Source organism: Orussus abietinus, unplaced genomic scaffold (genome assembly GCF_000612105.2).
Source record: "Orussus abietinus isolate OABI.00-Male unplaced genomic scaffold, Oabi_2.0 scaffold346, whole genome shotgun sequence".
Taxonomy (NCBI): Eukaryota; Metazoa; Arthropoda; class Insecta; order Hymenoptera; family Orussidae; genus Orussus; species Orussus abietinus.
Genome location: NW_019394594.1, coordinates 33,277 through 58,050, shown reverse-complemented (window position 1 = coordinate 58,050; position 24,774 = coordinate 33,277). Strand labels below are relative to the sequence as shown.

Below are 24,774 nucleotides of genomic sequence, written 5' to 3'. Positions count from 1 at the left end.
TAGTGACTCGTACGAGTTACTGGTACCGTGTAAATTCGCCATAGTGATTTGTACCAGTTACTGGTACTGTTTAAATTCGCCTTAGTGACTCGTACCAGCTACTGGTACCATGTAAATTCGCTATAGTGACTCGTACGAGTTACTGGTACCGTGTAAATTCGCCATAGTGATTTGTACCAGTTACTGGTACTGTTTAAATTCGCCTTAGTGACTCGTACCAGCTACTGGTACCATGTAAATTCGCTATAGTGACTCGTACGAGTTACTGGTACCGTGTAAATTCGCCATAGTGATTTGTACCAGTTACTGGTACTGTTTAAATTCGCCTTAGTGACTCGTACCAGCTACTGGTACCATATAAATTCGCTATAGTAACTCGTACGAGTTATTGGTACCGCGTAAATTCGCTATAGTGACTCGTACGAGTTACTGGTACCGTGTAAATTTGCCTTAGTGACTCATACGAGTTACTGGTATTGTGTAAATTCACTTAGTCACTCGTACGAGTTACTGGTACCGTGTAAAGAGTCGTACAAGTTACTGGTACCGTGTAAAGACTCGTACGAGTTACTGGCACCGTGTAAATTAGCCTCAAATCAGTCCGCCCGCCTCGGGTCGACCTCGACGAGGAACAGGACGAGCGGCCTTCGCCTCGTCGACGATCATCAACTACGACACTAACCGAGAGTCTTTTCTTCCGCTATCTCCTCGCGAGATAAGAAACGCAACCGCCGTCTTCGGACAGAAGTCCGAAGAGGGGAGAGAAGTCCACGCGACCCCGAGGAGGAGGTCGAGGGACTCCACGTGGCCTCGCCGTCTGGACGGGGAAGGCGGCCAGGTACCTCCACGTGTCCTGGGAACCAGATCGCTGACCGACGAGGGCGGTCATCACGAGCATCCGCCGTCCATGCTGTCTATAAGCGAGTCCTTCTCTTCTTTTGTTCGGCCGCTCTTCGACAGGGACGTCCTTAGCTTCGGCTCGAAGCAGGGCTGGAATTTAAACGAGGGTTTAGTCGACCTGGGGGACGTTTACATGGACGTAGGCATGAAGTAGTAGTATGAGACATAACTATATGATATGAGACTACACATGAGACATAACATAGCGTCGGTTCGAAGCAGGACTGGAATTTAAACGAGGGTTTAGTCAACCTGGGGGACGTAGGTATGAAGTAGTAGTATGAGACGTAACTATATGATATGAGACTACATATGAGCCATACGAGACATAACATAGCTTCGGTTCAAAGCAGGACTGGAATTTAAAAGAGGGTTTAGTCGACCTGGGGGACGTTTACATGGACGTAGGCATGAAGTAGTAGTATGAGACATAACTATATGATATGAAACTACACATGAGACATAACATAGCTGCGGTTCGAAGCAGGACTGGAATTTAAACGAGGGTTTAGTCGACCTGGGAGACGTAGGTATGAAGTAGTAGTATGAGACGTAACTATATGATATGAGACTACATATGAGACATAACATAGTTTCAACTCGAAGCAGGGCTGGAGTTTAAACGAGGGTTTAGTCGACCTGGGGGACGTTTACATGGACGTAGGCATGAAATAGTAGTATGAGACATAACTATATGATACGAGACTACACATGAGACAACATAGCATCGGTTCGAAGCAGGGCTGGAATTTAAACGAGGGTTTAGTCGACCTGGGGGACGTATGTATGAAGTAGTAGTATGAGACGTAACTATATGATATGAAACTACATATGAGACACATGAGACATAACATAGCTTCGGCTCGAAGCAGGGCTGGAGTTTAAACGAGGGTTTAGTCGACCTGGGGGACGTTTACATGGACGCAGGCATGAAATAGTAGTATAAGACATAACTATATATGAGACTACTACTATATATATAGACTTTCATATCCCCACGTAATTAAATTTCAAGTGATATCGATCGAAACATAAAGGCTCGACGACATTTAGGTAGGTAATAATCGATAATTAATTATGAAAATCGAGGAATTGAGACCAACCGTCTCGCAGATGTTCATGTTGCAGCAGTTCTCGATGGTGATCTCGCACTGGTCCCCGGGGACCCTGGGCCTGGAGGTTAGGGGGGTCAGCCCGTTCCTGCTGACCAGGAAGCGCTTCTTCACCCGGGGACGGCGCCGCAATTTGTTAACGTGGTAGCTAAGCACTCCTACGGTGATGACCAGGGCGCCGATGATGGTGCCGAGGATGGGCGCGAGCAACTCCTTGTCTAGGCCATCCGCATCTTGAAGAACACCCACGGTGCGGGTTTCGTTCAGCGAGTCGCACCTGAAATGTTCAATGGATTTGTTAATCTTTATTTTCATACGAGCACCTTGCTTTAAGGTTAAGCGAAACCTCCTTCAAATCAGTCGATTGGATTAGAACACTTTTTTTTAAGGGTATTAGACCAAACTGCCCGAAACTTTGACATGACTAAGGAATGACGCGCTGCTTATGAAATTTCATTTTTCGAACAAAAAAAATCCACTTATCCCGGACAAGAACCAAAAAAAGATATTTCTTATCCGAAAGATGAAATTTCCCGGGCAGCGCGTTCTACCTTACAGCCTCCATAATCACAGGTTAAAAAGTTTTAGGTAATTTGGTGCACCCAGTTTGGAGGAAAAGTTTCATAAATATTTCGACTTTTATATATATATATGTTACAGTGAAACACCGAAATCTGGAGAATGTCGAATTTCACCGGTGAATTCCAACATTCACATAGTCGCTTAGTGTATGTCTGAAATATTTGCTAAATACCCTTATTTCTGACTTACACCGGTAAATGTTGACATTCCCCGGTGTGTGATGGTCGACACACACTGGAGAGGGTCCGAATGTACAACAATGTAATGAAATATTCGATCTTTCACCGACGTATTTGGTACATGTTGACATTCACCGGTGAAAGTCGACATTCTCCAATTTCGGTCATTCACGGTAACATATATATCACACTTTCATATCACCTTAAACTCTTCTCGTGTATCATCTTCGGAGCCAACTTACCGACAGAGGCTCGTGTCGATGCTTCTAACCGCGGGTCTTCCGCTCCAGCAGAAGAGGGCGCAAACCTCGTCCTGGTCGGAGGCATCCTCGCACCGCTGGCCCCTGGAGTACGCGCACTCGCAGAAGGGCTGCCCCTTGCGAAATGAACACCGTCCACCGTTTAGGCAGTACCCCCTGCAGAGGTCGACATCGCAGCGCCCCCCCGAGTGTCCCTGATTGCATTCGCACCTGGGCTTCCCCGCGGTCGTCAAGGAACACCTTCCGGCTAGGCAGTAGTTTTGGCAGACCGACCGCTCGCACCTGGGGCCCTCGAACCTGTGGAAAATTAGTCATTCAGTTAAGATGAAGTGAAACACGTCGAGGAACTTGATCGACGTCGATAAAGGGGATTTTTCTAAATGCCTACGTTACCGACGTTGGTTTTTATATCGACAGCTGGGTTGAATTATATTGGATATTGTACCGAATGGCATACTCCACCTGTCGTTTTCGTACGATAAATATCAAGAAATCGAAGTAAAACTCCAGAAATCCTCTGGATTCGTGCCTTCTGAGGCCCTAATTGACTGCAGAGGGACCCCCTGCGCCATCTGTGATTTCCAGGTTAATTAAATTTTCACTCCGAGACCTCGTATCCCCATCGTTTTGGCATAGAGGCGCATACAACACTTTTTTTGCCTTTATCCCGTTCAAATGTGAGTTTATCGATTACCAGAGTGTTCTAAATTGTCGTTTAATTATCCTGACCCTTTCGTTCCTCATATTAGAGCACAAAAATTGCGTCAAATCGGCAAAATTGCGAATTGACGCATTTCGTTTAATTTTCAACAACTGTAAGGTGAAGTGAGAAACAGAAATTTGATCGACGTCGATAAAGAAGGTATTTCTAAATGCCTACGTTGCCGACGTTGGTTTTTATATCGACAGCTGGGTCGAATTATATTGGGAATTGTACCAAATGGCATACTCCATCTGTCGTTTTCGTACAATAAATATCCAGAAATCCAAGTAAAACTCCAGAAATCCTCTGGATTCATGCTTTCTGGGGCCCAGAAGAATACTTCCAGATTGAAATGCAATCGGCTCACCCTTTCTCACAACGACATGTGTCCTCCACCTCGCTGTACCGTGCACCGTTCAGACAGTACTCTTCGCCCTTGGATTTAGGTGAAGAGTCGGTTTCCTCGGTACTGGTGGTCAGGTTGTTGTAGAGGTCCCTGTCAGGCTGGGCCTGCAAGTAGAATTCCAAAATTAATTCATGGTTTTACCCTTATCGTTTTGTTATTCATGGTTCACCTTAAGGTGATGTGAAAGTGGCGTCGAAGAGGTTTTGTTTACAAAACTTTTCTCCCAATTCGGTTTACCGAATAGTTTGAAACATTGCAATAGAATGCTGGCTTGTCTTGCGGCTAACGCGTGTTCTTAGAGCGAAAATTTAGTTGCAGCTAAACGTCACAAATGGCGACGTTGGTTCGTAAAAATATAAACAGTCGTGAATTCATGAGATTTCTGCAGTTTTACGTCGATCTTATTATCATTAATTTTCCGAAATGGCATATAGAACCCGTCAGTTCGTATAATTCTCAACGTAGACTATAAAAGACTTTAACAAAAATATAAATGTCGGTAACGGGACGCGCCAGCTAATGTTACCACTTGAGTATTCAAAACGGCATTACCACCAAAAAGGGTATAGATGAATTTTACTTTATCGACGTCGATTAAGTTTCTTAACACCTTTCATATCCTCTTAAGGAGTTACACCACTTTGACCCACCCAAAAATTACGGTTTTTCAAGAATTTTTTTTTAAGAATTAAAACGTTTTTATCCAAATTAAAGTACGGTAAGGTATTATACTACTATTAAACAAAAAAATGCTTTTTTGTATTTTTTCTTATTTACAAAAATGGCGGCTTGAAAGGCGATTTACCGGAGCGCTGCGAAAATCGATGATCGTGCGGTGGGCACGATAACTCGGTCCAGGTTTAAGTTAAAACAATAAACGAAAAAGAATTAGCCTCTGTAGCCCAAAAGCTAGCGAAATACGTAGCCGTTACCAAGAATATGCACTTTTCACAAAATGGCATCGATTCGAAAGGAAAGATACGTATTTTTCCCTAAATTTCGTTAATTAATGTTGCATAAAAACTGCGAATATCAATACCTTGAAAAAACCATACGTATTTCGCTAGATAAACATATCACGAATAAAATAAAAAAAAGAATCAAGACGATTGATTGAAAATTGGCGGAGCTAGAGTGGCCACCGATTTTTAAAATGCAGTTTTAAGAAAAACGCGTTTACACCTGTACACCTGCCCACCGCACGATCACCGATTTTCGCAGTGAGCGAGTTTAATAGTAGCGTAACACCTTACTGTACTTTAATTAGGATAAAAAGGTTTAAACTCTTAAAAAAAAATTCTTGAAAAAACCGTAATTTTTGGGTGCGTCAACGTGGTGTAACCCCTTAAGGTGATAGGAGACCTCTTATCGTCCCCGACGCCGCCAACCACGTTCAGAACTCTACCTGCGAGTCCGGGCTGGGGATGACCATCCTCGAGAGCTCAACGAGATGCCGGCAGTCGACCGAGTCGCCGACATTGTCGCGAGCCACGAGGCCGGTGGGCTCGTACTCCCTGCTGGTCTCGAAGTACTTTAGGAACCTGGTGGGCACGTCGCCAGGTTGGACGGTCTTGCCGATGGACCAGGCGGCCCCGTAGACCCAGTCGGTCCAGAAGACGGAGCCCTGGTCCACGGCCATGTACACCGGCTGCTGGTGCTTCCCGTGGACCAGCAGCTCCCGGTCGAGCCCGTCCAGGTTGCTGCGCTCCACCTTGAAGTGGATGCCCTCTTCGTCGTCGATCCAGTACAGCTTCCCGGTCCCGTGGTCCACGGCCACCGCCAGGGGCTCGTACAGGTTCGTCTGCACCACCAGCTCTCGGCTGCTCCCGTCCAGGTTGGACCTCTCGATGCTGGGGTTCGTGGAGTTGCTGTTCGTCCAGTAGATGTGCCTGGAAGACAGTCACTCATTAAGGTGATATGAAAGGGCCGTTCTATGTACGAAATAGGTATACATAAAGTCGCGGTAGAAATAGTGTTAAAGTGATATGAAAAGGCCGTTCTATGTACGAATTAGGTATACACAACATCCCGGTAGAAATAGTGTTAAGGTGATAATAGGTATACACAAAATCGCGGTATAAATAGTGTTAAGGTGATATGAAAGGGTCGTTCTATGTACAAAATAGGTATACACAAAATCGCGGTAGAAATAGTGTTAAAGTGATAATAGGTATACACAAAATCGCGGTAGAAATAATGTTAAGGAGATATGAAAGGGCCGTTCTATGTATGATATAGGTATACACAAAATCGCGGTACAAATAGTGTTAAGGTGATATGATAGGGCCGTTCTATGTACAAAATAGGTATACAAAAAATCGCGGCAGAAATAGTGTTAAGGTGATACGAAAGGGTATTTCTATATACGAAATAGGTACACACAAAATCGTGGTAAAAATTGTGTTAAGGTGATATGAAAGGGTCGTTCTATGTACAAAATAGGTATACACAAAATCGCGGTAGAAATAGTGTTAAAGTGATATGAAAGGGTCGTTCTATGTACAAAACAGGTACATACAAAATGGCGGTAGAAATAGTGTTAAAGTGATATGAAAGGGTCGTTCTATATACAAATTAGGTATACCCAAAATCGCGGTAGAAATAGTGTTAAGGTGATATGAAAAGGTCACTCTATATACGAAATAAATATACACAAAATCCCGGTAGAAATAGTGTTAAGGTGATATGAAAGGGTCGTTCTATGTACAAAATAGGTACATACAAAATGGCGTAGAAATAGTGTTAAAGTGATATGAAAGGGTCGTTCTATATACAAATTAGGTATACCCAAAATCGCGGTAGAAATAGTGTTAAGGTGATATGAAAGGGTCGTTCTATATACGAATTAGGTATACACAAAATCGCGGTAGAAATAGTGTTAAGGTGATACGAAAGGGTCGTTCTATTAAGAAACTCGGTAGAGTTTCGCGCCAAATATATAACGTTTCAAAGTGCACCCAGTACGGAGAAAAGTTTCATAAACGAGACCTCTTTGACGCCGTAAGGCTTTTCTTTCCCTCCGTGTATACCCTACCTGTTGCAGAGGTCCAGGGCTATCCCCCTCGGATCCGCTCCCGTCAGGTTGTGCAAGATGCTGGGCTCTCCAGGGCGACCTTCCACCGGGAGATGCATCTTCGCTATCACGCTTCGCCCCACATCCGTCCAGAACAGCGTCCTCGAGATAGTGTCGAAGACCATTCCCCAGATATGCGTCCCGTCCCTTTCTGAAAAAAAGGTGTATCCATTAATGAGACGAGCCGCTTATTTTGAAAGTGGCCTAAGTTCATTTGTCAATTATTTTCGGTTGCCCGGAGTTACACGTACAACTTTAAGGTGAAGTGAAACCCCCTTCAAATCAGTCGATTCTAATACAACACTTTTTTTTAAGGGTATTAGACCAAACTGTCCGAAACTTTGACACGTCAGTCCTGATCATCTAAGAATTGTCCTCACACATTCAAAATTTGGATTTTTGGAAAAATATTTTTAACAGCCTAGACCAGAAACAAAATGGCGTCGAGCTCTCGTATTTCGATCGATATACAATTATCGAAGGCTCTGATATGAAAATCGAAAGGGTCAGGACAATTTTACGACAATTTAGAACACTCTGGTAATCGATAAACTCGCATTTGAACGGGATAAAGGCAAAAAAAAGTGTTGTATGCGCTTCTGTGCTAAAACGATGGGAATACGAGGTGTCGGAGTGAAAATTTAATTGACCTGGAAATCACAGATGGCGCAGGGGGTCCCTCTGCAGTCAATTAGGGCCTCAGAAAGCACGAATTCAGAGGATTTCTGGAGTTTTACCTCGATTTCTTTATAATTATTGTATGAAAACGACATATAGGGTATGTCATTTAGTCCAATAATCAATATAATTCGACACGGCTGTCCACATAAAGACCAACATCGGCAACGTAGGTATTTAGAAAAATCTTCTTTATCGATGTCGATCAAATTTCTGTTTCTCACTTCACCTTAGAGTTGTTGAAAAGTAAACGAAATGCGTCAATTCGCAATTTTGCCGATTTGACGCAATTTTTGTGCTCTAATATGAGGAACGAAAGTGTCAGGATAATTAAACGACAATTTAGAACACTCTGGTAATCGGTAAACTCGCATTTGAACGGGATAAAGGCAAAAAAGTGTTGTATGCGCTTCTGTGCTAAAACGATGGTAATACGAGGTGTCGGAGTGAAAATTTAATTGACCTGGAAATCACAGATGGCGCAAGGGGTCCCTCCGCAGTCAATTAGGGCCTCAGAAAGCACGAATTCAGAGGATTTCTGGAGTTTTACTTCGATTTCTTTATAATTATTGTACGAAAACGACAGGTGGAGTATGCCATTTGGTACAATTTCCAATATAATTCGACCCAGCTGTCGATATAAAAACCAACGTCGGCAACGTAGCCATTTAGAAAAATCTTCTTTATCGACGTCGATCAAGTTCCTCGACGTGTTTCACTTCACCTTAATATCTATGTCATTCTACCTAGCAATACAATTTCCAGTTTCTTTTTTAAATTACTTCTTTTAGTAGTAAAACAAATTATTTTACTACAAAAATGTAGTCTGTAAACTGTAATTTTACTGAAAAGAAGAAAAGGCAGGGTGGACGTGTACTTTTGTGGAGCAGTTTATGAGCGTGTAGTAATGTCGCACTTCGCGTTAAATTTGTTCGAGAAATGTTCGTTTAATCGGGACCGAGGCCATTGTTGTTGTTTTTCATAACGAGGGCTTCAAGTTCACGTAAGCGATGAGATTCCTCGACGGGTCGTGCGACCCGAGGAAAACCGAGCGAGATATCGTTTACATTAACACTTATCGATCATCGAACGATCGCCGAAGAAAAAAAAAAAAAGAAAAAACAAACAAACTCTACGCCGACTTCGTTTCCTCCTTCAATGGAAAAACGACATGAATGAATATATAAATAAAATCTCATCGACGAGGGCCTTTAACGCCACCTCTTCATGGAAATCAGTATTTGTTTATGACTAACTCCCTTCCTTGTTGACGCAGTAGTTAAGGTGAAGTGAAACACCTCAAGGAACTTGATCGACGTCGGTAAAGATGATTTATCTAAATGCCTACGTTGCCGACGTTGGTTTTTATATCGACAGCTGGGTCGAATTATATTGGGTATTGTACCAAATGGCGTACTCCACCTGTCGTTTTCGTACAATAAATATCAAGAAATCGAAGTAAAACTCCAGAAATCCTCTGGATTCATGCCTTCTGGGGCCTTAATTGACTGCAGAGGGACCCCCTGCGCCATCTGTGATTTCCAGGTCAATTAAATTTTCACTCCGAGACCTCGTATTTCCATCGTTTTAGCATAGAACCGCATACAACACTTTTTTTGCCTTTATCCCGTTCAAATGCGAGTTTATCGATTACCAGAGTGTTCTAAATTGTCGTAAAATTGTCCTGACCCTTTCGATTCTCATATCAGAGCCTTCGATAATTGTATTTCGATCGAAATACGAGAGCTCGACGCCATTTTGGTTCTTGTCCGGGCTAAGTTAAAAAATGTTTTTCCAAAAATCCAAATTTTGAATGTGTTAGGAGAATTCTTAGACGATCACGAGTCATGTGTCAAAGTTTCGGACAGTTTAGTCTTTTACCCTTAAAAAAAAGTGTTGTATTCGAATCGACTGATTTGAGGGGGGTTTCACTTCACCTTAAGAGCGTCATACTTCGAGCCTCCCTTGCGCATGCGCACCAGTGTATTTATGCTCGGGCTTAGGAAAAAAAAAAAGATTTACATCGAAGTAAGAATTTTCATATTCCCAGGAAATGGTTGTTTCGCCTTGCGGACGTACTTTCCAGGAGAACGTCAACCGTGGAGTTGCCCTCGGAGAGGTTGACGGTGTAGATCGTGACGTTTTGGTTTCCGGCATCGGCTAAGTACATATTCCGTTGGACATCGTCGTAAGCGATGCCCCTGAGCGAGACGGCCTTCGTGATTTTCACCTGACCGGTGCGAGTACCGTTCGCAGAGTGGAAGTTAACCTCTTGACCAATCGCCACGGCGATGTCTGAAACAGATTACAGAAAAATTATTAACACCTCCAATATGTCTACATCACTACAAAAAAACGGACATTTTGTACAAGAGTAGTCGCGTGGAATCTTTTATTTCAATTTTGATTATCTTAAGGTGATATGAAAGTGTGATATATATATATATATATATAAGAATATGTCAGAATGTTTATAAAACCTTCTTCGAAGGTGCACCGAATTATTTGAAATGTTAACACGTGGTTATGGAGACGACAAGGAAGAACGCGATGACCGTGAAATTTCATTTTTCGGGAAAAATGTCTTTTCTTGGTTCATGTCCAAGATAAATACAACATTTTTTTCGAAATATGAAATTTCATGAGCAGCGCGTTCATCCTTGTCGCCTCCATAACCACGTGTTAAAGTTTCAGATAATTCGGTGCACCCAGTTTGGAGAAAAGTTATATAAATATTCTCATTTTTTTATATCTATACACCACACTTTCGTATCACCTTAACACCTCAAATATGTCTGCACCGCTACGAAAAGACGGGCATTTTGTACAAGAATAGTCGCGTGGAAGCTTTTATTTCAATTTTGATTATCTTAAGGTGATATGAAAGTGTGATATATAGATAACAAAAATTTAGAATATTTATTAAACTTTCCCCGAACTGGGTGCACCGAATTATCTGAAACTTTAACACGTTGTTATGGAGGCGACAAGGAGGAACGCGATGACCGTGAAATTTCATTTTTCGGGAAAAATGTCTTTTCTTGGTTCATGTCCAAGATAAATACATTTTTTTCGAAATATGACATTTCACGAGCAGCGCGTTCTTCCTTAGAGCCTCCATAATCACGTGTTAAAGTTTCAAATAATTTCATGCACCCAGTTTGGAGAAAAGTTTTATAAATATTCTCATTTTTTTATATCTATACATCACACTTTCATATCACCTTAACACCTCCAATATACATACACCGCTACGAAAAGATTGACATTTTATACAAGACTAGTTGCGTGAAACACTATTTTAATTTTGATTATCTTAAGGTGATATGAAAGTGTGATATATACATAAGAAAAAGTCAGAATGTTTATAAGGAGGTGCACCGAATTATCTGAAATGTTAACACGTGATTATGAAGGCGACAAGGAGGAACGCGCTGCCAGTGAGATTTTATTTAAAAAAAAAAAAAAAAAATTCTTTTCATTCTTGTACGAGATAAATACATCTTTTTCAGAAAAAGAAATTTCATGAGCAGCGCATTCTTCCTTAGAGCCTCCATAATCACGTGTTAAAGTTTCAGATAATTTCATGCACCCAGTTTGGAGAAAAGTTATATAAATATTTTCACTTTTTGGTACGTATATATGTGCCCATAATTATGAAAGTGGTCTAAGTCATATATTTTTTGTTTCGAAATTACATTGAATTAATTTCGTTTGAAATAATATGGCGTGAAATAACTGATAAACGCATTCGTTTTTTTAATTTTGACTTAGACCACTTTCATAATTATGGGCACATATCACACTTTCATATCACCTTAAGACTAAAAATATTCCAGCGAGAAAGAGTCCTCGTCTGGAGCATCTTTCTCGAAAAGCGAAAGACATTATCATTTATTCGAGCAGTCGTCAACGTAATTGAATCCCAACAATTTGGTCTGCTTCAGCGAATTTTCTCACGTAAACCTCGGAACAAAACTCCACGTGGACAGGCGGGAAGACCAAACGACATTCGGACCTCCTATCTTTGTTTCGTCTACGGGTAAAAGAAAGTTAAACATAAAACATCACGGCTTGAAGATGATGTGAGGCGCTGAGAAATTTAATCGAGGTAGATAAATTAAAATTTATCTTTACCCTTTTCGGTGATAACGTGGTTTTGAATACTCAAGTGGTAACATAAGCTGGCGCATCCCGTTACCGACATTTATATTTTTGTTGAAGTCTTTTGCAGTCTACGTTGAGAATTATACCAACTGAAGTGTTCCATATGTCATTTCGGTGAAGTAATGATAAAAAGATCGATGTAAAACTGTCGAAATCCCGGGAATTCATTATTCTAACGACTGTTTAGGACCTACGTCGCCATCTGTGAGGTTTAGCTGCAACTAAATTTTTGCTCTAAACACCCGCGTTATCCTCGAGACAAGTCAGCAGTCTCTTGCAATCGTTCATGACAGTATTTTCCATATTTTCCCATGTGTCCCTGTTATATTCCATTTTTAGTATTCTAAATTGTTCGAGCGAGAAATTTAATCGACATCGATAACGTAAAACTCATTTAAACCCTTTTTGGCGATAACGTCGTCTTGAATACTCAAGTGGTAACATTAGTTGGCGCGTCCCATTACCGACATTTATATTTATGTTGAAGTCTTTTACAGTCTACGTTGAGAATTATACGAACTGAAGCGTTCTATATGTCATTTCGGTAAAGTAATAATAAAAAGATCGATATAAAACTGCGGAAATCCCATGAATTCATGACTGTTCATGTTTTGACGAACTAATGTCGCCATCTCTGACGTTTAGCTGCAACTAAATTTTTGCTCTAAAAACACGCGTTAGCCACAGGACAAGCCAGCATTTTCTTGCAATAGTTAGTGAAAATTAATTCCATATTTACCATCTAAAGAAGAGGACTCGAGTCCTTTTATATTTTTTAAATACGCATTACATTCATATTTACATGTACTATAATTAGAAGTTCAACGATATAATTTTCTTATCGTGTCGTGTAAGCATGAATTATTTAACAGTTTTCAATGTTTAATAATGTAACATAACCTCGCAATAACAAAAACTAACCTGTACATCCTAGTAAATTCTCTTTCTTCTAACGAAAATGGGTCCGAGGCATCACGTAATTCCCATCTTCTTCTAATAAGGTTATTATTACGTCCCCGAATACGATTGTTGCCAAAAATCAAAACACCCAGGTTTTCCATTTTGAATTTCGGTCTCACGATCTTTTCTTGTATGCTTCCCCATTTCGCTTAAAAATTTGTGTCGAGCCAGTTCATACGAATGGTTTCGCATTTTCCCCATCAAAAACGTACCGTAATACCGTCAGCTCCTCATTTTTCACATTTTCGCTCAATTTGCTTAACGTAATAGATAAAAATTTGTACCGAGCCAATTAATATGAATGGTCTCGCATTTTCACCACCAAAAACGCTCCGTAATACCGTGAGCTACTCATTTTTCACATTTTCGCTCAATTTGCTTAACGTAATAGATAAAAATTTGTACCGAGCCAATTAATATGAATGGTCTCGCATTTTCACCACGAAAAACGTTCCGTAATACCGTGAGCTACTCATTTTTCACATTTTCGTTCAATTTGCTTTACGTAATAGACCCCCAGAACCGAATTCTGTTCCACGGTTGAAGTATCGATTGTTTCCACCGTGCGAGTTTTGTTTACATCGGCCTTCGCTAATCGTTGTTGCAAATGTCGGCGATAACGCGAAATCAAGGTCCGCTGAGAAAGAGGATAATCATTATCGAGGTTACAGCAGTTAAATTCCCGCGCAATTTTTAGTCGGAGCGTAAATTGCACAAGTCGAACAATTACCGACTGCGCGAGATAAGGACGGAAAATGCGACGGAATTGGGTCGATAATTACGCAATTACGATTGACTACGTCTCCATCGTACTCGAAATCCAGGATTTATCGAGTCCAAACCCACTAAATCCAAATTTAAGTTAAATCGATCGGGACGCTCAAGGGGGTCTATTACGTAAATCAAATTGAGCGAAAATGTGAAAAATGAGTAGCTCACGGTATTACGGAATGTTTTTCGTGGTGAAAATGCGAGACCATACGTATGAAACCCACGTGAGATGAAAGTGCGAGAAGTGAACGCTCTCGTCAAAAATACGTAATAAACGCCAAGATCGAATCTGCGGATTTATTAATGCGATGGAGACGTGGAGAATGACTACGTCTCCATCGTTTTTAAAATCCAGGATTTGTCAAATCCAAACCCAGTAAATGCAAATTTAAGTGTCGATACAGACGCTCAGAATCGAATCTGCGGATTTATTAATGCAATGGAGACACGCGATTTACTTAAATCTGCGGATTTATTAATGCGATGGAGATAAGCAATTTACTTAAATCTCGGATTTAAGAGTGCGATGGAGACGTGGACAATGACTACGTCTCCATCGTACTTAAAATCCCGGATTTAAGAGTACGATGGATACGAGAACAATGACTACGTCTCCATCGTACTTAAAATCCGGGATTTATCAAATCCAAAACCACTACATCCAAATTTAAATGTCGATGGAGACGCTTAGGATCGAATCTGCGGATTTATTAATGCAATGGAGACATGCGATTTACTTAAATTTGCGGATTTATTAGTGCGATGGAGACACGCAATTTACTTAAATCTCCGATTTAAGAGTGCGATGAAGACGTTGCCAATGACTACGTCTCCATCGTACTTAAAATCCCGGATTTAAGAGTACGATGGATACGTGAGCAATGACTACGTCTCCATCGTACTTGAAATCCAGGATTTGTCAAATCCAAACCCAGTAAATGCAAATTTAAGTGTCGAAAGAGTACCCTATTATTTATCACTCCATTATTTCAAATATCATTAAAAATTACGTTACACTTCTTTTTGATCCATATTCCATTTCATAAATCTATTTTAAAGTTTATTAAAATTATATTTCCAATTTGCAGTTTATCTCTTCATTTCTGCTTTTCCACTTTTATTTTCGTTTAAGTGACACCCGACACTTAATGTAAAGTGGAAACGTTCGCGATTGCAGCGCCTTAGAAATGGAACCATGTCAACAAGTCTAATCGGATAAAGAGGAACGAAATGCAATACGAGTAACCAGAGTTAAGGTGATATGAAAGGGTCATTCCATGTGCGTCTATACGTGTGTGTATATATAAATCTATAAACATATATATAAAAGGTCCTTAAGGTGAAGTGAAACCCCCTTCAAATCAGTCGATTCGAATACAACACTTTTTTTCGAGGATATTAGACCAAACTGTCCGAAACTTTGACACATCACTCCTGATCATCTAATAATTGTCCTGACACATTAAAAATTAGAATTTTTTGAGGATTTCTGGAGTTTTACCTCGATTTCTTTATAATTATTGTATGAAAACGACATATAGGGTATGTCATTTAGTCCAATAATTAATATAATTCGACACGGCAGTCCACATAAAGACCAACATCGGCAACGTAGGTATTTAGAAAAATCTTCTTTACCGATGTCGATCAAATTTCTGTTTCTCACTTCACCTTAGAGTTGTTGAAAAGTAAACGAAATGCGTCAATTCGCAATTTTGCCGATTTGACGCAATTTTTGTGCTCCAATATGAGGAACGAAAGTGTCAGGATAATTAAACGACCATTTAGAACACTCTGGCAATCGATAAACTCGAATTTGAACGGGATAAAGGCAAAAAAAGTGTTGTATGCGCTTCTATGCCAAAACTATGGGAATACGAGGTCTCGGAGTGAAAATTGAATTGACCTGGAAATCACAGATGGCGCAGGGGGTCCCTCTGCAGTCAATTAGGGCCTCAGAAAGCATGAATCCAGAGGATTTCTGGAGTTTTACCTCGATTTCTTTATAATTATTGTACGAAAACGACAGGTGGAGTATGCCATTTGGTACAATACCCAATATAATTCGACCCAGCTGTCGATATAAAAACCAACGTCGGCAACGTAGGCATTTAGAAAAATCTTCTTTATCGACGTCGATCAAGTTCCTCGACGTGTTTCACTTCACTTTAAAGGGTTAAATCAAATATATATATATGCGTTGTGTGAGAGATAATGAGACCCCCTGTACATTTTCTACGTTTTGTCCACTCGAAAGGGAAAAATCTAAAATCGTTCCACTGCGTATCGGACTTTACTCCGGAGGTCGTGGGAGAATTTCATTATGTACGTCAATGACGCTTTTCAATAGTCTTCCATTCCTTCTTAAACATGTTTTCCTGCTATATAAAAAATGCAATGAATGAATGAATTCGATAAATAAGATGCATAAGGTGCATATTAAGGGGATGTGAAAGCGGCATCCGAAAGCTCAATCGTTCATAAAACTTTTCCACGAACTGGGTGTCTCAAATCGTTTCATACTTTAAAACGTGAATATGGAGACCCTAAGGTAGGTCCTGAAACTCGCGAAATTTCATTTTTTATACAATACATATATATATAGAATCATACTTTCATAACACCTTAAGGTGATATGAAAGTGTGATGTATAAAGTTTCAAATAATTTGGTGCACCCAGTTTGGAGATATGTATTATAAGTATTTTCATTTTTTTTAGTATGTATATATCACAGTTTCATATCACCTTAAGGTCTTCATAATCACGTGTTGAAGTTTCAAANATATAAAGTTTCAGATTATTTGGTGCACCCAGTTTGGAGAAAAGTTTTATAAATATTTTCACATTTTGGTGTGTATATATCACATTTTCATATCACCTTAAATGGATTATCTGAACGAAACGTTACTCGTCCGATTTTTTAAATGTCCGGGACGGACGCGTTGCATAAAAAATCCGGAGAAACCGAGTCGTGCCCGTTTTCAACGGAGCTCTCGACTCGATCCCGTTAGGAAACGCGCAGAGAGAATAAGAACGCCGAACCGCGAATCTAATCGCTGGATCGGTTTCTCTTATACCTATCTCGAAATCTCACCAGAGGGTCTATTACGTAAAGCGAGTTGAGCGAAAATGTGAAAAGTGAGGAGCTCACGGTACAACGGAACGTTTTTGGGGGTGAAAATGCGAGACCATTCGTATTAATTGACTCGATACAAATTTTTATCTATTATGTAAAGCAAATTGAACGAAAATGTGAAAAATGAGTAGCTCACGGTATTACGGAACGTTTTTCGTGGTGAAAATGCGAGACCATTCGTATTAATTGGCTCGGTACAAATTTTTATCTATTATGTAAAGCAAATTGAGCGAAAATGTGAAAACTGAGGAGCTCACGGTATTGCGGAACGTTTTTCGTGGTGAAAATGCGAGACCATTCATATTAATTGGCTCGGTACAAATTTTTATCTATTACGTTAAGCAAATTGAGCCAAAATGTGAAAAATGAGTAGCTCACGGTATTACGGAACGTTTCTCGTGGTGAAAATGCGAGACCATTCATATTAATTGGCTCGGTATAAATTTTTATCTATTATGTAAAGCANAATATACAATTATCGAAGGCTCTGATATGAGAATCGAAAGGGTCAGGACAATTTTACGACAATTTAGAACACTCTGGTAATCGATAAACTCGCATTTGAACGGGATAAAGGCAAAAAAAGTGTTGTATGCGCATCTATGCCAAAACTATGGGAATACGAGATCTCGGAGTGAAAATTTAATTGACCTGGAAATCACAGATGGCGCAGGGGGTCCCTCCGCAGTCAATTAGGGCCTCAAAAACCATGAACCCAGAGGATTTCTAGAGTTTTACTTCGATTTCTTGATATTTATCGTACGAAAACGACAGGTGGAGTACGCCATTTGGTACAATACCCAATATAATTCGACATAGCTGTCGATATAAAAACGAACGTCGGCAACGTAGGCATTTAGAAAAATCTTCTTTACCGACGTCGATCAAGTTCCTCGACGTGTTTCACTTCACGTTAAGAGCCACTGGTAAAAATATACAATATACTAGAGACTTGGCCTTTGTCCACATACTACTGCATATGAAAGGTCCGTTGTTTGTTCACTCGTTATGAAGGCTACCCACCCAATTTAAATAAATAATCCCGAGTAAGAAAAATCCCACGTTCCAAGGAGAAATGGGAATTCCGGGACGATCCGTCATTCTCGTCCGCACTCGAAGGGACGTCGTCCCCGTCTCTCGGCCGCAGCGGTTCCGCAACTCTCCCGGTTACGTAACCCGGAGGCGACGAGCTAATCGTCGCGATTACGCCCGTAATCGGGCCGCCTGATTATAACGGAGGGAGGAGGGGAGAGGGGCATATAATTCAAGAATATAGTGTAATATAATACCCGGACAATATAACGAGAGTTTAACCTACAATATAATCGACGATTAAATTTTCTACGCATTGATTACCCAGATAAAATAACGAGAATATAATCGACGATTAAATTTTTTACGCATTGATTACCCAGATAAAATAACGAGAATATAATCGACGATTAAGTTATCTACGTATTTATAACGAGAATATAATCGACGATTAAATTTGTACGCATATATTACCCAGATAAAATAACGCGAATATAATCGACGATTAAATTTTCTGCGTATTTATTACCCAGGTAAAATAACGAGAATATAATCGACGATTAAGTCGTTTACGTATTTATTACCCAGATAAAATAACGAGAATGTAATCGACGATTAAGTTATCTACGTATTTATTACCCTGATAAAATAACGATAATATAATCGACGATTAAGTTATTTACGTATTTATTACCCAGATAAAATAAGGAGAATATAATCGACGATTAAATTCTCTACGCATATATTACCCGGGTAATATACCGATAATCTAACCTAGAATATAATCGACGATTAAATTCTCTGCGTATATATTACCTGGATAATATAATAAGAATCTAGCCATGAATATAACCGACGATTAAATTCTGCGCACATTAATTACCCAGATAAAATAACGAGAATATAATCGACGATTAAATTCTCTACGTATATATTACCCGAATAATATAACGAGAATCTACCCAAGAATATAATCGACGATTAAATTATCTGCGTATGTATTACCTAGATAAATTAACAAGGATATAACCTAGAATGTAACCGACGATTAAATTGTCTCCGTATATAGTACCCGGACAAGATAACGAGAATCTGACCGAGAATATAATCGACGATTAATTTTTCTATATACATGTTACCCGGATAATATAACGAGAATCTAACCTAGAATATAAACGACGATTAACTTCTGTGCGTATTTATTACCCAGATAAAATAACGAGAATATAATCGACGATTAAATTCTCTACGTATATATTACCCGAATAATATAACGAGAATCTACCCAAAAATATAATCGACGATTAAATTATCTACGTATATAATACTCAGATAAATTAACAAGGATATAACCTAAAATGTAACCGACGATTAAATTCTCTTCGGATAATATAACGAAAATATGACTTAAGATATAACCGACGATTAAATGACATCTCTGCAAATTCATGAGAATTGATTTTTTTCAATAACATTTAAGTTATCTACATATATAAAAGCCAAATACCACTCACCGAGCCTGACTCATCATCTTCCAGCCCAAAACAGATATCTATATCTATATCTGTATTATATACGCATCTACATATACATATGATATCATCTGATACATATAAATACTCATATTTCTACATAGTATATATAAGCTTGTGCCAGGTCAAAAGAATCGCCTGCGAAGTTTTCTTTTCTCGAGAGTTCGCATTAGTGACGTATTAGTGACGTAATTAGGCGCGAAACTGTACCGAGTTACCAGGTCCTAGGGAAGTTTCTGGGGCCTTTCGTCGCCAGGAGTAAACATGTCCGCCGTCCATTGGCAGGCCTATCGAGTGTCACGTAAAGCTTCGCGAAAAGGCGGCCTCCGCTACGCAGGGGAGGGGGAAAACATGCCGGGAAGGTCAAGCGCGGGCGAGATCTCACGAACGATTTTCATCGAGAGCAGGGGGCCTATTACGTAAAGCAAATTGAGGGAAAATGTGAAAAATGAGTAGCTCACCGTATTACGGAACGTTCATATTAATTGGCTCGGTACAAATTTTTATCTATTATGTAAAGCAAATTGAGCCGAAATGTGAAAAATGAGTAGGTCACGATATTACGGAACGTTTTTCGTGGTGAAAATGCGAGACCATTCATATTAATTGGCTCGATACAAATGTTTATCTATTATGTAAAGCAAATTGAGCGAAAATGTGAAAAATGAGTAGATCACGGTATCACGGAACGTTTTTCGTGGTGAAAATGCGAGACCATTCATACTAATTGGCTCGATACAAATGTTTATCTATTACGTAAAGCAAATTGAGCGAAAATGTGAAAAATGAGTAGCTCACGGTATCACGGAACGTTTTTCGTGGTGAAAATGCGAGACCATTCATATTAATTGGCTCGGTACAAATGTTTATCTATTACGTTAAGCAAATTGAGCGAAAATGTGAGAAATGAGTAGGTAACTGTATTACGGAACGTTTTTCGTGGTGAAAATGCGAGACCATTCATATTAATTGGCTCGGTACAAATTTTTATCTATTATGTAAAGCAAATTGAGCGAAAATGTGAAAACTGAGGAGCTCACGGTATTACGGAGCGTTTCTCGTAGTGAAAATGCGAGACCATTCATATTAATTGGCTCGATACAAATTTTTATCTATTACGTTAAGCAAATTGAGCGAAAATGTAAAAAATGAGTAGCTCACAGTATCACGGAACGATTTTCGTGGTGAAAATGCGAGACCATTCATATTAATTGGCTCGGTACAAATTTTTATCTATTACGTAAAGCAAATTGAGCGAAAATGTGAGAAATGAGTAGGTAACTGTATTACGGAACGTTTTTCGTGGTGAAAATGCGAGACCATTCATATTAATTAGCTCGGTACAAATTTTTAAGCGAAATGGTGAAGCATAGACTCGAGTCCTCTTCTTTACTTTTAACGGCTTTCCATCTTCCCGCCTTTCCTGCCTATAACCCAACTACCTCTCAACAATTTTCGATTTACAAGGTGTCTACCTTTATTTAACAATATTCGTTATTCACACAACAAAATAACGTTATTCGGCGAATAAACCCACGTGAGATGAAAAGGCGAGAAGTGAGCGCTCTCGTCAAAAATACATAATAAACGCCCAGGGTTGGGCAATTTCGCGTTTTTCGAAGTATTTCACGAATATTATGTAAGCCAAGTAGAAAATCATAGATAATCAGGCCAGAATCATAGAAAATCCGTAGAAAATCGTAGAAAATCGTAGAAATCCAGAGAAAATCGTAGAAGATCGTAGACAATTGTAGAAAATCTTTAAAAAAAAAAAAACCGTAGAACACCCGTAGAAATCCACAGAAAATAGTTGAAAATCCACAGAACTCCGTAGAAAATCCGTAGAAAATCGTAGAAAATCTGTAGAAAATCGTAAAAAGGCCGTAGAAAATCGTAGAAAATCCGTAGAAAATCGTAGACAATTGTAGAAAATCCTTAAAAAAACCGTAGAACACCCGTAGAAAATCCTTGAAAAACCCGTAGAACACCCGTAGAAAATACGTAGAAATCCACAGAAAATAGTAGAAAATCCACAGAATTCCGTAGAAAATCGTAGAAATTTAGAGATAATTGTAGAAAATCGTAGAAATCTAGAGATAATTGTAGAAAATCGTAGAAATCTAGAGATAATTGTAGAAAATCGTAGAAAATTCGTAGAAAATCGTAAAAAGTCCGTAGAAAATCGTAGAAAATTTGTAGAAAATCGTAGAAAATTTGTAGAAAAACGTAGAAAATCGTAGAAAATCCGTAAAATTCCGTAGAAAATCGTAGAAAATCTTAGAAAACCCGTAGAAATCCATAGAAAATCGTTGAAAATCCGCAGAATTCCGTAGAAAATCCGTAAAAAATCCGTAGAAAATCGTAAAAAAATCATAGAGAACTAATAATTTACGTTTCCAATATGCAGAATGCCGCATATGTCCTATATACGGTATCCGATCATAAGCGTCTTTTATGGAGTTCTCATTCATGTTCCAATCGCCAATTATCATAATAAAAATTATAACGCGCACGTGACATCACGCAATTTAATCTTACTCCTACGAGATAGCGAAAAATGTGATGCTTGATTATGAAAAAAAAGATATTTGAATTTCGAAGTGTCGCGAAAAAAAGATAATGGAACTCGAAGGAGCTCTCATTCATGTTCCTTATCGTTGATTATCTCGATAAAAAATGTAACGCGTACATAATACGACACAATTTAATCTTTCTCTTATGAAATTGCAATGCACGTGATGCTTGATGTTGCAAAAAAAATATTTCCACTTCCGACCGCCACGTCGAGTCGATTTATCGGGTAACGTAATTCGAAGTTTTTATTCCCCTTCAGAAACACTAATACCCTCAAAAATAAATCTAATACATACATAATCTCTCCCAATTAAATAGTAGTCCTACAGAATTGGGATACAGGCAATACTTGGTTTGCAAAAAAAAATGTATGTTTCAGATTTATCGGGTAACGTAACTCAAAGAAGCTCTCCTTCTCTTTTCGCACCACAAATCGCTTAAAAAAAATGTCAATAGATGCACAATATCTTCCAATTCAATCTTACTATTACAGAATTACCGTACAAACAATGCTTGAGTTACAAAAAAAAAAAATCTCCATTTCAGATCATCGTAACGAGTCAAGCTATAAGCAAACGTAACTCGAAGCAGCTTTTATTTTTATTCCATGACACCAATCACTTAAAGAAAATATTAACACATATATAACATCTCCCAATTAAATTGTAGTCTTACAGAATTGCAATATATGCAGTGCTTGATTTGAAAAAAAAAATTAAATATTGTAGAATGTTTCGCTCGCCTCGAAGAGTCGAGCTATCATTAAACGTAACTTGAATAAGCTTTTACTCTTTTTCAAAAACACCAATGACCTCAAAAAAAATGTATTAGATATGTAATGCCTTTTAATTAAATCGTACTCTTACCGAATTGCGATATATGCAGTGCTTGATTGAAAAAAAAATTTAATTCTGTAGAATGTTTCGTTCGTTGCGAAGAGTCGAGTTATCACTAAACGTAACTTGAATAAACATTTACTCTTTTTTAAAAACACCAATGACCTCAAAAAAAATTTATTAGATACATAATGTCTTTCGATTAAATCGTACTCTTACAGAATTTCGATATATGCAGTGTTTGACTTAAAAAAAAAAATTCCAATTCTGTAGAATGTTTCGTTCGTCGCGAAGAGTCAAGTTATCACTAAACGTAACTTGAATAAACATTTATTCTTTTTTAAAAACACCAATGACCTCAAAAAAAATGTATTAGATACGTAATGTCTTTTAATTAAATCGTACTCTTACAGAATTGCGATATATGCAGCGCTTGATTTTCAAAAAATTCCAATTCTGTAGAATGTTTCGTTCGCCGCGAAGAGTCACTAAACGTAACTCAAAAAAGCTTATATTCTTTTTCAAAAACACCAATGACCTCAAAAAAAATGTATTAGATACCTAATGTCTTTCGATTAAATCGTACTCTTTCAGAATTGCGATAAATGCAGTGCTTGATTTAAAAAAAAAATTCCAATTCTGTGAAATTTTCCGACCGCCGCGGCGAATCGAGCCATCACCAAACGTAACTCGAAGAAGCTCCTCGTTGGAATTAAATGGAAGCTGGAAGTTCCCCTTAAACGAAAGCAAGGCCCTCCAATATAAAATATCCTGGGTGAAAATTCGTTAGAGTTCCTAGAGTACCCGCGAAATAGGGTAAATAGTCGGCATGGCGTACGTGACTCGCGACGTCCCGCTTATGGAGAGTCGGGGTATTGATGCGCCGCTCTCGGCGTCTCTCTCTCGCGGCCGGCCGGCCGCGTCGCTGCGTCTCCGTCGCGCGCTCGCACGTGCCCGGCTCGGGCCGCGTAGGAGGTTAGGAACACCCGCGAACACTCACCCCAGGACCTGCCGGCAGCTGAGCTCGCCAGGGCGCAGAAGGCGAGGATCGCTGCGAGGCCGAGCGACCTAAACCGGAGCATGCTGCCTCCTTCGACGGACGGTCATTACGTCGAGAGCGCGCGAGGTCGTCGGTCCGAGGACACGCGCGCGGCCCGAGCGTCGGACGGGAACTGAGCCGCGCGCCGGCAACAGTGCCTAGGTCGCGGCTCCTCAAGGCGCTCGCGGTCACTGGCGGTCACAGGCGCGACTGCCGCGCCGGCTCGACCCGACCCGGTCCGACCACCTCCGAAGATGCCCGAACGAGCCCGACCTCCAGCGCGCCCTCTACCCTCGCGCTGTCCGGAAAACCTCTGAACCAATTTGTAGGGTTGGATTGTCGATATTGCAATTATCGATTCGTTGAGATACTGAACATCGATACCCGACGACGTATCAGAAAAATCGTTTCGATATATTCGATATTTCCGATATTTTTTAATAAATGTTTATATCTTATTGATGCATTTTATAACATTATCGCAGTAATGACACGCACGTATTTTTTTATATATATCGACACGGCGAAAATCGAAATATCGACACGACGGAAAATCGGAAAAATTATATCGATATATTCGATATTTCCGATATTTTTTGTAAATATTTATATTTCATTGATGCATTTTATAACATTATCGCAGTAATGACACGCACGTGTTTTTTTTATATTTATTGACACAGCGAAAATCTAAATTGTACGAAAACGACAGGTGGCGTATGTCATTCGGTTTACTTCACCTGTCCTTCTCGTACAATAAATATCAAGAAATCGAAGTAAAACTCCAGGAATCCTTTGGATTCATGCCTTCTGGGGCCCTGATTGACTGCAGA

General features: G+C 39.6%; 1 protein-coding gene across 2 annotated transcripts; it reads right to left on the bottom strand.

Moving 5' to 3' along the window:
* On the bottom strand, window positions 1-24,117 carry LOC105695998 (protein cueball). Of its 2 annotated transcripts, none has more exons than XM_012418104.2 (8): window positions 23,903-24,117; window positions 9,973-10,188; window positions 7,177-7,366; window positions 5,548-6,031; window positions 4,104-4,246; window positions 3,016-3,330; window positions 2,004-2,289; window positions 1-990 (listed from the first exon to the last, which is right to left on the bottom strand). In XM_012418104.2, the coding sequence occupies exons 1-8, from the start codon at window positions 23,982-23,984 to the stop codon at window positions 889-891; spliced, it is 1,818 nt and encodes a 605-aa protein (XP_012273527.1). In that variant the 5' UTR covers window positions 23,985-24,117; the 3' UTR covers window positions 1-888. The 2 variants fall into 2 exon arrangements, with proteins under 2 accessions (XP_012273527.1, XP_012273528.1); XM_012418105.2 differs by lacking the exon at window positions 23,903-24,117 and adding an exon at window positions 23,741-23,760.
* Between the last annotated feature and the right edge of the window lie 657 nt (window positions 24,118-24,774).

What these genes read in the sequence shown, in the direction of transcription:
- LOC105695998 (XM_012418104.2), bottom strand. Translation starts at nt 23,984, where the DNA reads ATGCTCCGGTTTAGGTCGCTCGGCCTCGCAGCGATCCTCGCCTTCTGC. An exon ending in AGCTGCCGGCAGGTCCTGGG is followed by an intron (nt 10,189 to 23,902) that starts GTGAGTGTTCGC and finishes AATCTGTTTCAG; the next exon opens with ACATCGCCGTGGCGATTGGT. An exon ending in ACATGTCGTTGTGAGAAAGG is followed by an intron (nt 3,331 to 4,103) that starts GTGAGCCGATTG and finishes AATTTTCCACAG; the next exon opens with GTTCGAGGGCCCCAGGTGCG.